At 39.6% G+C, this 14,305-nt stretch overlaps 1 protein-coding gene across 2 annotated transcripts in view; it reads right to left on the reverse strand.

Annotated features, from left to right (window-relative positions):
* Positions 1 to 14,305, reverse strand: part of RBM33 (RNA binding motif protein 33) — a 105,513-nt gene that overhangs the window by 56,635 nt on the left and 34,573 nt on the right. For both annotated transcript variants that reach the window (XM_063125989.1, XM_063125998.1), the window contains exons 8-11: positions 14,021 to 14,229; positions 12,721 to 12,979; positions 11,140 to 11,198; positions 647 to 797 (exon numbers count right to left, since the gene is read on the reverse strand). In XM_063125989.1, the coding sequence (XP_062982059.1) occupies positions 647 to 797; positions 11,140 to 11,198; positions 12,721 to 12,979; positions 14,021 to 14,229 (678 nt within the window). The remainder of the gene's footprint in view (positions 1 to 646; positions 798 to 11,139; positions 11,199 to 12,720; positions 12,980 to 14,020; positions 14,230 to 14,305) is intronic.

Here is a 14,305-nt window from a genome sequence, read left to right on the forward strand (position 1 = left end):
AACGTAATAAATAAATATAAATAAATTGGGGTTAGAGTGGACCACTGTAGGCCTTGTAGACTAAAACCCTACCTCAAAGTAGGGCCATTGCCAACCCTCAGGCAACCTGCACAAGGCAGATAACCCCTACAAGCAGCACTGTTAGTGCCTGCAGAATAAATTCTTGGAGATAATTCAGAAAGGGAAAGACACTTTCAGTTGGAGATTCCATTAGTTTTTAACTGGAAGCAATCATCATCAGCAATAGAACTAATTTTTTACAAGCCGCACACTTGGAATTTAAATTCTATGAATTGCAACAGAGCAGACACCCCAGCGTGCTTATGAAGGCTTCCACCACTTTTACCATCTGTACATGCAAGCCTTCCTGAGACTGTGTTGCCTTCTTAACTTCTTTTACAATAATGTTATCAGCCAGTTAAAAAAAAAAAAAAAAACAGGAGAGAACTAAATCAACAGCCATGCTCTTTGGAGAACTGGTATAGAGTTGCTAAATGCTGAGCTACAAAGAGTGGAGGATCTGCTAGCTTTTAGAGTGGCTTACACGTATCAGATGGGAAAAATTCTGGCTCAGTAGTTAGAACACCCTATCACTCTACTAAGAGCTGAAGAAGATGCCTCCCTCTGATGTACAAGAAGATGCTACCTCCCATGAAGAAAGGCTCTCTGTCCTGTGGAGGTGGTGGTGGCAGAGGTGGTGGTGGTCCTCTCCACTGATCCTGGAGGGAGAGTCTTGGGGCTTGATTAAAGTTGGTAGGAACAGGGCCAGGAGGGTTTTGTTGAAAATCTGGAGGGCCCTGAATAATACAAAGGAAATAACAAAACAAATGAAGTTAATCTTCAAACATTTCTTCCACAGCCCATTTAGAATATCCTCTCTCTCCTTTTTTTAAAGATCAAAATATCTTCCTGTAATCTGTACAAATTGGCAACTCCACCGAGTCATATCTTCCACTGTGGCAGCGAACAGTGAACCTAAGCACAGTATCTTTGCAATGAATTCAAAATGTTTTAATAATCACAGCAGCACCACAGGAATGCCATCGCTTTTCAAGCTTACTGAAATCCATGCAATTATTGACCTTCTATCCCATTAATCCAAAAGTCTGAATGTCTACTTTAGAAAATGCTCCTGACATTTATCTCTTTAAACCATGCTATTCTTTGCTATCTATTTAGTACAACCTAAGCAACCAAAATGAAGCTACTTTAATTTTCTGGATGTCATAAATTGATTTCTCCCCCATTCTAAAGTAAAGAAATCATATTTCCAAGAATAATAGGGAACCAACATTTGACAAAGCACATAACCCTAAATACTTAAGCATCTGAAGCATTCATTACAGAAGGGATATGAAAAATTAACATAGATTTGCCACCCTTGGTTTTACAGAAATGCATTACAGATTGATACAATATTCAGTTATTTCACAATCAGCACTGGAAAGAGCCATTTAAAATTTAAGCTCAGTAATTGATTTTTCCTCCTTTTGATTCTGTGAAAGAACATGCCATATCGTCTGCTAAAAAGACAAGCACCATTTATGACAAAAGCACCCATTAACCGAATTAATATGAAGTGACGATATGATGTTGTCATAACTCTTCTTAAGAAATGAACTGTTAAGGTATAAACATTTGGACTCCTGTGAAAGCTTACATACCAGTTCCCCTAGATTTTAAGCAACTGCCTATTCTAGAAGCAGATTTCACAGGTCATGTCCCTCTAGCAGTTGGGATAGCTTTTAACAATACTTTTAACTGTTCAGTTCTTAGTCTTGCATGGAATGGTTTTCCAGCAAATTTTGTTCATTTGCTGAAGTGGCCTTTATTGTAATGCCACAAATTTGTTAAGTTTTCAAGGTCCACAGGACTCCTTGTACCCAGTGACTGAGGTGGAACAGAAAATTTTCCAGTGCTTCATTTTTCTGTGGAAATTTTTCCATTTCATAAGTTCATTAGTAACAATGAATGGATGCCAATTGCAAATACATAATAGGCAAACTTGGCAGTTTCAAAGTTGTAGATGAGTGGTTGTCAGCATAACATGAACAGTTATTTGAGTTGCTAACATTCATTGGTGTCAACGGTTGTCAGTACCTTGTTTCCACCACCCCCGCCCCTAAATTTAAAGAATGTAAGGGAAGTACATGCTATTGTCGATAAAATGTTTATAAGTATTCCAATAAAAATTTCTACAACATTTAAAATCACATTACAATACTTTTTCCTCAAATATTTCAGGTCAAATACGTCTGATGTATTAGAACAAAAAAAATAAATAACATGGGGTGTTATTATTTTTGGGCTTTGTTGTTTACTACATACAAGTAAGTAAAATGAACTTACTGAACTAGATCATTCTCTAGGGTAGGGTTGAGCAACTGCTGGTCCACCAGATGTTTTGGCTACAACTCCCAGTTCTAGGCCCAAACATCTGGAGGGCCACAATTTGCCCAGTCCTGCTCAAGTGCATCAGACAATTTTCTGAAGCAAACTATGATCTGCTGCAATATTAAACAACTCTCCATAATGCACCTTTGAGGCTTCAAGGATGATCTTTTGAGAGGTCAGGTATGACGCTCCTACACGCTGCGCAAGGGCATTTCCCTTATGTAAACAGCAGGGCCAATGGTTGCTGCTCCAGCACACAGGACAGGGACAGCTCCCATCCAAGGGCGAGGAGAGGCAGCAAACCCTGCTCTGGGAAGTCCACGCATCTGATCTGACCCTGTGCGTAGCTGCCTTGAGGAGCAAACACAGAATCAGGCTCTTTATAAATAGCTGTACATTTATATAGTCCGTTTCCCCCTATAAATCTACATTTCTTGATCACCTAAATGCAAGTTTGTATTACAGGAAGGATTTAACACAAGCTGAGCATTCCATTTCTTATTGTATAGCAGATAAATTCTATTCAGGGCTTAGCTTTCCTGGCTTCTAAATATTTTTGTTTTACACTATACAGGTACAACACCCCAGTTACCCAGTACAACAAACACACTGGGCATGAACTACAGATTCATTTCATTCATTCGAGAAGTGGGTGAATACAAGCATGGTACTACATGTTTTGGATGGCTTAGCACTGAAATATCACCTAGTCTGTGGATATTCCATACATAAAACTACAGTCACATTTAAGGGAAATAAAAAAATATAATATCAATATATCATATTTGTTTTAGAACTTAACTGAGGTGACTTTTCTTCAATGGATATTTAACTGTGAACATTTAACACTCAAGCTACATATCAAAATGTGCAGACAGAATGTTTCTTTTTGTGCTTATGACACACAACAAATGTACAGCAAATTGAAGGAATATAACCATACTGTAAGAGACACAGAATAATTCCTGGAAAATACAGTGCTTTCTCTTTTTCATGGTTTCAAGTGGCCAGTTTCAAAGAGCAGCAAGATACTAATCTATAAGAAACATTATTTTGTAAGCAGTCAAAATTGATCTTAACTCTTTATATGGCCTAAATCATAACACAGCAAGACTATGCTTTGGCATAATGCATTTTAGAAATTTTGGGTATTTGCTGCCATGTTAGACATCACCAACTAAACAGAAGAGGTTCATAGCTTTGTAGAAGAATACCTATGAGACCTTAACCAGAAAAAGGCAGGTACTCCCCACCCCAGTCTGTGTGAGTCTCAGGTCATGTCATTAGCCAGGTAAACCACAGGGGGACTGTGTAGGCTGCACCATCCCACAGGACTGCCTTATGCAACTGTACATCTAACTATATAGGACAATCATTTTACAAACTTTACAGAGCTTGAGGGCTGCAAGCATCTTAAGCCCATTTAAACAGAGGAACCTTTCATGGAATTTGACACTCTATATAGCACATTAGAAGAGCTATATGGCTTTGCATACACAATCTCAGCAACGCTGTAAAAGTAGATTAGTATTATCCCCATACTACAGATGAGACAGCTAAGGCCAGACATGGTGGCTTGCCTGACGTAAGTTATGTCTAGTCAATGCCTATCAACATGATCCACCAAACACTGTTCATCATTTCTTCTTTTTATATGCATTTCTATGATGTACCATACCAAAGGAATAACATGGCTGTTATCATCTACTTTTGCAAAATTTTAATGTTAACTTCTGTCTATGTTTTTTTTTAATAGGGATCTGAATAGCTCATTGAGCATGACTTCCACATACACAGGCAATCCAACTTTCTGAAAGAACATGAGATAACATTACCTTAATCCTGTCAGAGAATTACACTATTTTGCTTTGCTTTTTATCCTCTCAAATATCCTCCCTAGTTAAGAAATTAACATTCTCTCTCATACAATTCTTACACAAATTGTACTTTTACTTTTCGGCATCTCTTGTTAATTACATGATGTTATCTGTTATAATCTATTCATGAACCACAGATAACTTTGGCTACCAATAAAAGAGAAAACTTAGCATAAATTGGTTAGCACAACGTTAATCTTATAAAGCAAAGCATAAAGAGGATCTAACAGCTATTATATGACTTATCAGCTTTCCTAAAGGGTCACTCTATATTTTTTTTCCGAATCGACTAATTAAATACCTTAACAATGTCATTGAAACTTCATGAATCTTTCAATAAATTACACCCTGCCTTTACAACATGTTTTCATTTATTAATCTCACTTAAAATGCAAAGAGGCTATGAGAGTGCCACTGACACCAAGGTAGGAGATACTCTGTTAATTCTTATTAAAAATGGTATAAATGCAAAGAATCAGTGATTACTGTGGCCTATGACACCATTAAAACTATAGCCATCTCTTATAAAATGTTAATCCTCTTACTTTAGCAGCCACTGAATTTTATCTTCCCTTGGATAAATGACCTCAGTTCAATTCAATCACCACAAGGTAAGATCCATATAGAAATGGATCACACTGATGCCTCCAATGTAAGACTGTTCCACCGCTGTGAGATGGGCTCCACAGCCATCATGTTCTCACCAAACTATTTCTGATGCCAAAAACATGGTGGCCTTGGAATTAATTTCACAATGGAGACCTTCATCTGACCATGCTTTGCACCAATTAGATGGACAATAACAGCCAAAAAGAGAGCAGGGCTCCAGTCTTTAGTTCTTATGTCCAAGTGTGGTTTTAAACACACAGAATACGGTGGTTGTTCTGTGCATTTAAAACAAAATCTTCAAGCTAACCAATGTAAAATTTAAAAACAAAAAACATGCTCCCAGCAGAGATTCCAGGTGAATGTGACAAGCTGCAGAGCCTCAACAGTTGCTATGCTAGCACCAGTGGGGAACAAGTGTCCTACGACAGCGTACACAGAAACTGCACTCACAGGTAGATAGATGGCAGGAACTCACAGCTCTGCTAGTTAATGCATGCATCTCAGCTAGAGTTGTCTTTTGTTTTTGAGAGCCATGAATTTCAAAAGGTTGCTCCTCAACTTTTCCATTCTCTTATGAACGAAGCACATTAAGGGGAAAAAATTCTAAATGCTCGTATTTCTAAAGCTTTCCAAAAGAAAAACCAATGCTACTTGATAGTTGCCTATATTTTGCAAAAATTTATGATAAAGCTGATTACCCATGGATCCCCCTCCCGGTAAACTATTTACTACTGAAGTTCAGGTGTGATGTTGTTATTGGATATTTTCTTCTGTAAGCTGCTGTGAATTCACTTTATGAAAGAGGGGGTGATAATAGGAGGAATCATTCTAGATTGCTCTAGAGTCATTCTAGAGAAAAATGTCGAAAACCAATCAATCACATAATATTTTTGCAGGAATGCTGGAAAAATAGAAAGTTTGTTATCTTAGAACTTGGGAGAATTTGAAACTGGGGATTTGTTGGGTGGTAGAAGGGAAGAGGAATGTTTTCCTTCTATCTAGGGTTTCCTGACTGCAAAGAATGTGACTCTTTGTTATTTTGTCAGCACTGGTACTCAGAAGGTATGCTGCTTTCAAACTTGGAGGTTTTACTCAGCACCATGAATAGCCACACAGACTTAGTGTCCATCAATCTGTATTCCTTTTTAAATGCATCTATTTATTAAAAGCTATGCTTTCTGCCTAAATATACAGGGAATTTGTGCATGAATCACTAGCCTTAAAGACCCAGACCTATTCTATCCAAATTCCACTTATTATAAACACATGTCTATGCCAGGGACCTCTTCCATATCAAACCATACATTCCATAGTCCCCCTCTCATCAGAACATTAGCACACATGTGGCCAGAGAACTTCTTCATCCCTTCACGTTGACAGAAAAGACTCCCAAACAAAATGATAGGTATAAGGGCCTTTTGACCATCAGATCCCCAGATTAAGTTACTGGGGTAGTTCCTACTCGTCACAGAACTACTACTTTCAACATACTGAGGGCTGAAGTTCAGGAGTGAGGTCCCATCCGTTTCAACACTTGTATGGGTCAGAATCTCCACAGCTGAGTACTTACTTGTGTATTTGATGTTTTGCGATTTGTGTATTTTAAAAATAGTGGCCATTCCACCCCCAGCAAAACCAAGTGGAAGGGCAGGCAACCATGATTTCTATCGTTTGTAAATGAATGCATTGTGGAGAAGACACAACAAGAGAATGGACTGCTTCATTTTAGAAGTCCTTTTTTCCACTCTTGTTTAATAGCTGTTACCATCATGTTTAGCTTCTGCTGCTCCCCCTGCAGATGGGAATTCACTGATATGATTAAATTTGATGGTATGATAATGTATGGTAATAGTGATTAATCAGAAGCCCACTAGCAAATGGAGGATGTTTGTTATTATGTCACCTGCATTTTAAATTGCATTTCTCCTCTGCCAGCCTGACACTATTTGACAGCGTATGGGGTGGGGGTGGGAATCTCGCACTACATCGGCTTACTACTACTTATAGACCTGATAAGAGAAAACACTCAGCGTTTCGTCACTATTGTAAGTGCTGCAATTATAGGACTATGTAGACAAGTTGTGAAAATGGGAAGGCCTCATAAGGAACGCTTGGCGATAGATGCTGAGGAAGCTCAGTTGCACATCTGCAGGGGCTATAATGGGAGAGAACTGTAATTTGATTCAGCAGTCTCATTCAGACATGATTTGCATGAAATGCCGTATAAAGCTCTATCCAAGAAATGTCAATCATGACCACCTGATACCTTGTATCATGTTAAAAAGAAAACAAAATGCTTTCCAGACTGCGTGGGATTTGCCACCGCTGCCGCACAGTAATAGAGTGAAAATTTCATTTACTATTGCTGTTCTAACAGCACTGCCATAACAAAAGCAGAATCATTATGGCAGCAGGGCAGCGGACTTGTTTTTTCCTTGCCAGTTGATGTCTAACACCCAAACAAACAGTATTACAAGGGTGTAAACAGCTATCATCCATCAAATGCTCAGAAGAACAAGAGACTTTTAAAACTTATTCTCACTGGCTCTAAGGGCCTACCCAAACATTACACTTTAGTATACCTAAAGGGGTAAATCTAGCTGTAGAGAATGTGTATTTTACAAGTGCACTCATCTGAGAGCTGGGACTGGTTGCAGCTCCCTGTCAAATGTGAACTAGGCCAAACACAGGTCTGGTTCCAATGTGAAAATGTTCCTTAAGACATTTGAAAAGCAGGCCTCTCCATTTGTTAACTACTAGAATGAACTGCGGTTTCTTACGCTTGTTTTCCACAGAAAGGTATACTGAGCTAGAATTTCTAATGGGTTTGGGATAGGTGCTAGCCATCTTAGATAAGGTTAAGATGATATTTGCCTTCATTTTGTCATCACTTCTTAGTGCTACAAGAATTAGTACTAAATAGTACAAGAAAACTCTACTTAAAAACTATGGTTTATTTTACTATTATATTTCTATAACATCCAACAAACAAAGCCCTCTGGGCAGATCACAAAATAGAGTTTAAAACACAAAATATAAAACCTGGCACAAAACCCTTATTAAAAACAGCTATAAGAAAAACCAAATGATACAATAAAATGATTATATAATATAATATAAGAGAGAGAGAGAGAGATGTTGGGATGTAAATGCAACCAAAAGACCTGCAGTCAGGATTAGGTAAACAATTTATGTAATTCCCTCCAAATGCAATAATTGGGTTTACTAAAATATTCTAAACACACTGAAAGTTGCTGGGGAAATAAAGTCCAAGCAAGCAAGGAGAAGAGTAAGGTGCTAGTTTTCGGCACTTCCAGACAGTTCAGCAACCAGATCAACCACAAGTTACACGAGTCAGATTTGTGCTCACGAAGCAAACTCTAACTGGAGTTTGAGAGAAAGTTCTGCCAGTCTGAAAACAGACAAACCCAGTGCTATTTGGCTGGTTACTTTTCCAGGTTACCCAAAGTTATTAGATCAGCATCGTCAATTCTGGCTGAAACCCAATTAAGTTGTTCCGCTGACGTAACTATTTTGCCAAGGGAACCAGGATGGGGGCATGTCTCCCTCCCCCCGCTGCAACCTCCTGTATGACCTTAAAGTCTGCATCAGAGACTTTTGAGCAAACTTTGACAGCTAGAGGGGTCTGTAGGGGCAAAGGAAACGAATCATTTCTAAATATCTAAACCATTTTCTGCTAGAATTGTGTCCACCACTGACAGGGTAATGAAAGACAAGTCCTCTTTTCTACTTTTCCTCAGTTCAGATTCAATGATGACCCTGTTTGGCTCCGCTATCACCAGCACCACATCTGCCAATCGTGCACAGGGAAAATGGCAAACAGGCAGCTTATGTACTGTGGCTGGCCATCCAAGCACCAACAGACCTACCAGATATTAATCAATGTGTAGTTTAAAAATACTCATTAGGCTCTGTTTTCTTTGTAACATTTCATCCAAATTTGATTGTTTTACAGTGTCATGTGCAATCTGTAAAACACAGCTCCACTATACTACTGATCTGGCACTTGAGGGGATTTTTTCAGGAGGTACATTCATCGCTCAGTGCTGCCCCTCCTCTCAACAGTGCCATACCATCAAAGCACATGGGTTCTGGACTTGTATCCCCTACTGCTTGGTGATGCCAACTCAAATATGCAACCTGACCATCGATGGGACAATGTTTGGGCCCCTGAACTAATGCCTAGAAACACCTGAGTCTATAACTTGGCAATCTTTGGTTCCCAGAATGGTACTTTATATGAAAAGTTTCCAGTGAATCCAATAACCATAGAGCTAGAAGGGGCCACTTAGGCCATCAAATCCAACGCCCTGATCAGTGGAGGGATCCAGTTTAAAGCACCCCTGACCAATCGTTGCCCAGTCTTTTGTCTGAATACCTCCAGCTATTAAGAGCCAATCACCTCCCTAGGCAGTTGACTATTAGGAAGTTTTCCTGATGTTCAACCAAATCTGCCTTCCTGTAACTTAAGCCTGCTATTTCGTGTTCTTCAGTCTTGGATGATAAAGAACAGGTTGTGGCCCTCTTCTGTGTGACAACCCTTTAGGTACTTGAAAAGGGCTATCCTAACGCCCACTCTGACTTCACTTCTCAAATCTAAGCATACCCAGTTCCTTCAATTTTTTTCCTCACAGAACTTAGATTCTTGTCCCCTGATCATTTTATTGCCCTTCTTTGAACTCATTCCAATTTATCTGAATCCTTCTTAAAGCGTAGTGTCGAGAACTGGACACAGTATTCAAGGTGAAGTCCGTTTAGCACAGAGTAGAGAACTATTACTTCCCGTAATTTAGAAACCATACTTCTATTGATGCAGCCTAAAATTGATTTTGTCTTTTTTTGCAGCTACATCCCATCACACATGATGATATACATACTCTATTCTTTTAATAAACTGATTAGTAGGTTATTTTACATGTCTAAAACTTATGTAATCTTCAGAAAAATATGGGACCAATGTGCAACAATTACAAAGTTCTTACTGATGATTCATTCTATGAAAAGCGTTGTCTCAGTTTAGTTCAAACTAAAACTGTTTTATCTTTTAACACATGCATTACTTGGATTTTCTGTAAAATGAAAAAATGAAGAGTTTTGTAGTGGTATCTACCCCTAGGATTCCAAATATTTTTGATATGTTTTAATAATAAAAAAAACACCCTGCAGTGATTATTATGACTATCAGTAATGTGAACCGCCCAGAGAGCTCCAGCTATTGGGCGGTATAGAAATGTAATAAATAAATAAATGTCTCCAAGGAAGTACAGGCGTAGTAATTAATTAGATAAGCATCTTTAAGGCAAAATAATCCTCCTATTATAGGTCTATGGAAATCTATTCACATATTTTGAGAGGTACATTTTCTAGTATCTCAACTAATTTCCATGTAAATCCATTGTTAGGCAAAGAGAGGATGTGTAGATATTTTAATATCCATTGCTCTTTCACACATTTATGGTTAATTTTCTTTACCATTGTGTAAGTATTGAAAGGGTACTGGAAATATGTGGTCCTGCCATTCTGACAAATGAAGGTAACAAGAGTCTCCAAGTATTCCTACACTGAGCTTTGATACTCAGTGTAAAGAAATGCTAACTAAAGTAATGCAAGACTGAAAAAACTAATTTTGTGAAATTTACATATTGTAAGAATATGAATGTAAGAGAAGTGTGTACTCAACGTCATTCACAGAAGTAAATCAATCAAGGGTGATGGATTAGCTATGAGCAAGTGTTAGTGTGTTTTAGAAGCCAAAAGATAAAAAGGGGGGGGGGAGGCAAGATCAACTTCTGATATTAAATGCTTAAAAACCATAATTGATCTTTAGATTTACATTAGAAAAGTGCAATTTGTCTTTCAAACGCTGAGCATTTAGTATGTCCTTTTTATTACATAAGCAATCCTCCTATTTGTATTGAAAGAGCTGCAATGGACAGAGGTGTGTGCACTGTTTTTTTAAAAAAAACCAAAAACACAAAGCCAGCTCTGTCTTTCTTTCTTAACTCCCCAATGGAAGGACTGGTTCAACAATTTTACAATTAAACAAAATTAATTCTGCTCTCAAAAATTCATTGACCTTAAGCTTTTAACAAACAATTTTCTACCTCACAGATCACTGTCAATATTTACAAATCCTTAAAATTATATTTCACTGGCACCGCTTTTATTTGCCATATTAATATTTCTTTGCAAATGTATGCTTATCCATATCAGAGAAGAAGGAACAGCTGCTACTCACAGGAAATCTCTGGGGTCCTACAGCAGGTCTTGGCTGGGCTGGGACTGGCAGCAAGGGCACTAAAAACAAGGAGCACACCTTTTAAATCAATTTGTTTTAGCCCACACTTCAGGCCATTTTTATAAGCAGTCACATTTGTAGGCAGCTGCCTCCCCACTCCCCCAAGTAGCTGCAGGCAGGCAAGATTCATGAACACCATGCAACAGGGCAATTAGGATTCTGATGGCTTAGGCTGCAAAATGTAGAGTTCTCCATTTTATAGAATTAAACAATCCATATACAATTAAATTTCTTGTTCTAAGTATAGTTCCAAAGGCAAGGTGTCATGTAGGTTCTTACCCAAAGAATAGAACTAGAAACCATATTTTTACAACATTGCATGAGAGACATGCCACAACTTTCCAAAAATCCAGTTGCAACACCAAAGTTAACTCAGTTATACAATTACAGTTGCAATCCTAAACATGTTTAGTAGTGGTTGAGGTCAACTGAGCTTACTTATACTTACTACTGGTTAAATGTTTAGGATTACAGTGTACATTAATTTACTTATTTTGCAAACTTTGTTACGCTTCTCTAAGTATCAGGTATTTCAAGGTACAGAATAATTTTCGTAAGCTGGACCGAATGGAAAGAGGGAAGCATGCAGAGATTGAGGACAACTAGAATGTGGGACAGGGGCTTCTGAATAAGCCCTTCTAACGTCAGCTTTTAGAATATACCCTGCTCACCCAATCTATAAAAATTTGACTTAATGGAAACTTCTACACCAAGGCTACACTGGCAGAAGTCACCATGGTAGTATATACCTGATCTAAATGTACACCTTCCCCACCCCCTTAAGCAACAAACCCTCCTTTCTGCACACACCTCTGTGGCAGTGAAGGCAGAAAACAGCAATATATAATAAGGGTAATGCTTGAATTGTGATATGGCTGGATATAGGAACAGAGGAAGCAGCCCTCCAGGGCAGGATCTACACTACTGTTTATAACGGTTTATAATGGTTATGACAACTGTTCAGGCCCAGGACACATGACATATACTGTTTTCATAACGTTTTTAAAGTGTTATATCCTGCTTGGTGTAGATTCACACATAGGAGAATTTCCAAGCCTTGGAGACACTGGGGATTGATCCTGGGCCTTTCTGCATGCAAAGCACATGTTCTACCACTCAGTTACAGCCCTTATCCCCAAAATCTATTGCATCTCTGGTGGAGCTAGGACAAGGATTATAGGAAGCTACCTGTGTCATAGCAGGTCAGCCTATTTAGTCATCTGGCCCACTATTGTCTATGCTGCCTTCAGGGACTCAAATAGAGGCCTTTCCCATCACCTTACATTTCCAACTGGAGACGCCAGCGACTGAACCTGGGACCTTTTGCATGCAAAGCATGTGCTCTTCCACCAAGCTATAAAGGTAAAGGGAGCACAAGAAGCTGCCTTGCAAGCAATCACCTAGCTCAATACAGTCTCCACTGGCCAGCAGCAGCGTTCCAGGTTTCCTGATGGGGTCTTAAACTCTACCAAGCCTTTCTCCACTACATTTTGTACCCTAAACCTTCCAATAAAATCTCACCTTGCACAGGCGTTACTACAGTCCCTTTGAAGTGTGGGTTTATGTGTATGTTTTTTGGCTGCTGGGAGGTCACTGGAGGAGGAGTCATCAGTATTCTTGGTGTTTCTAGCTGGGGTGGCATATGAATCCCTTGAGGGGGAGGGGGTGGTGTATGATGCTGAGGGGGAATGGGTAGCAGACCCTGTAACTGTTGTTGTTGCTGCTGCTGGAAGAGATTCCTAATGGGCTGTTGATGACGAAAGATCCTGTCTGAATGAGTCTGAAATGAAAAAGCAGAAAATCACATTCGCTTGAAATTGTATTACTTAAAACAGGGATTCTCAATCTTCTCAGCCTCAGGGCTGCCTGTTACACTGTCTCAGGTGTGGCATCACACACACACAACGCACACAGGATCCTGAACCCGATAGTTCTTTCCTCGCTGCTAGCAGTGGTGGGAAATTAGTGATCTATATGAGCAACTCTGGGGGAAGGAAAGTACAGGCAGCAGAGAATTTGGGGGAAGGATGTCAGGGCACATTTCGGGAATGTAGTAAAGGCCTTGGAGGGCTGCAGGCACCCCCTGGATCGTGTTTTTTGTTGTTTATTCGTTCAGTCGTTTCCGACTCTTCGTGACTTCATGGACCAGCCCACGCCAGAGCTTTCTGTCGGCCGTTGCCAACCCTAGCTCCCCCAAGGTCAAAAGTTTTTAAAAAAATACTAGTACGCTGAGAACACAGGAGACACCCTGACAATATTTATATGGGATCAAAGTATTTCATGGAGGATAGATTGAGGAGCCTATGAGCCATAATAGCAAAATAGAACCTCTACATCCAGAGGTTCTCAAAAATCCAGGGGGGCGGATTTGGAGGAGAGGGAGGGCAAACAGCAAATGAGATATATTGCCTTCAAGTAGGACACTGTTAGAATCTGGCTGGCGATAACTAGAATCAGTACGTGCGCTAGACGTAGTCTTGGGTCTGAACCTGTAAGGGCTTCTCTAAAGGCATCCAAGTTCAGAGTTCCAATTCTAGCAGTGGCTTGCATTAGAATTAAGGGGCCTAGAATGTCCCTCCTGCTGTAAAGAAGCCATTCCCTCACTTCAAACGCACCCAGACACATCTCGTTTCTAGAACAGAGGGCTACAGAAGCTTTCTGCGCCACATGGCAAACCTCTTCAGAAACTATGGGAGGTTTCAAAGATAGGTTTTGGAAGTGGGCCCATGGCTATCCCTAAAATAGCTCTCCAGATTATAACCCAGATCTCCCAAGTTTAAAGTGCACACTGACCCAACCACCACCACTGCATTTAGGGTACCGTAACAGCTGTCTGGGTTGCCAGCAGAGCAGGCCTGTGATCCTTCATTCTTCCCCTTTCATTGTTGTCTCTCCTTTGTTCTCCCATTCCGCGACACATTAAAGGCCCTCCTCGCCTTCCTCCTCTTCTCGAGCTGTAACGCCCCTGCTTCAGTTGCCTTTCCCTCTCTTCAAATTCAAGTAACGTTGCTTTGGCTTCTGCAGAAAGTTCTATTAGATGAAAGAAACGGGAGCACTTAGTTATTTACCAGAAGGATAAAGACTAACGAACAGATAAAATTTCAGT

Source organism: Elgaria multicarinata, chromosome 1 (genome assembly GCF_023053635.1).
Source record: "Elgaria multicarinata webbii isolate HBS135686 ecotype San Diego chromosome 1, rElgMul1.1.pri, whole genome shotgun sequence".
NCBI classification, from domain to species: domain Eukaryota; kingdom Metazoa; phylum Chordata; class Lepidosauria; order Squamata; family Anguidae; genus Elgaria; species Elgaria multicarinata.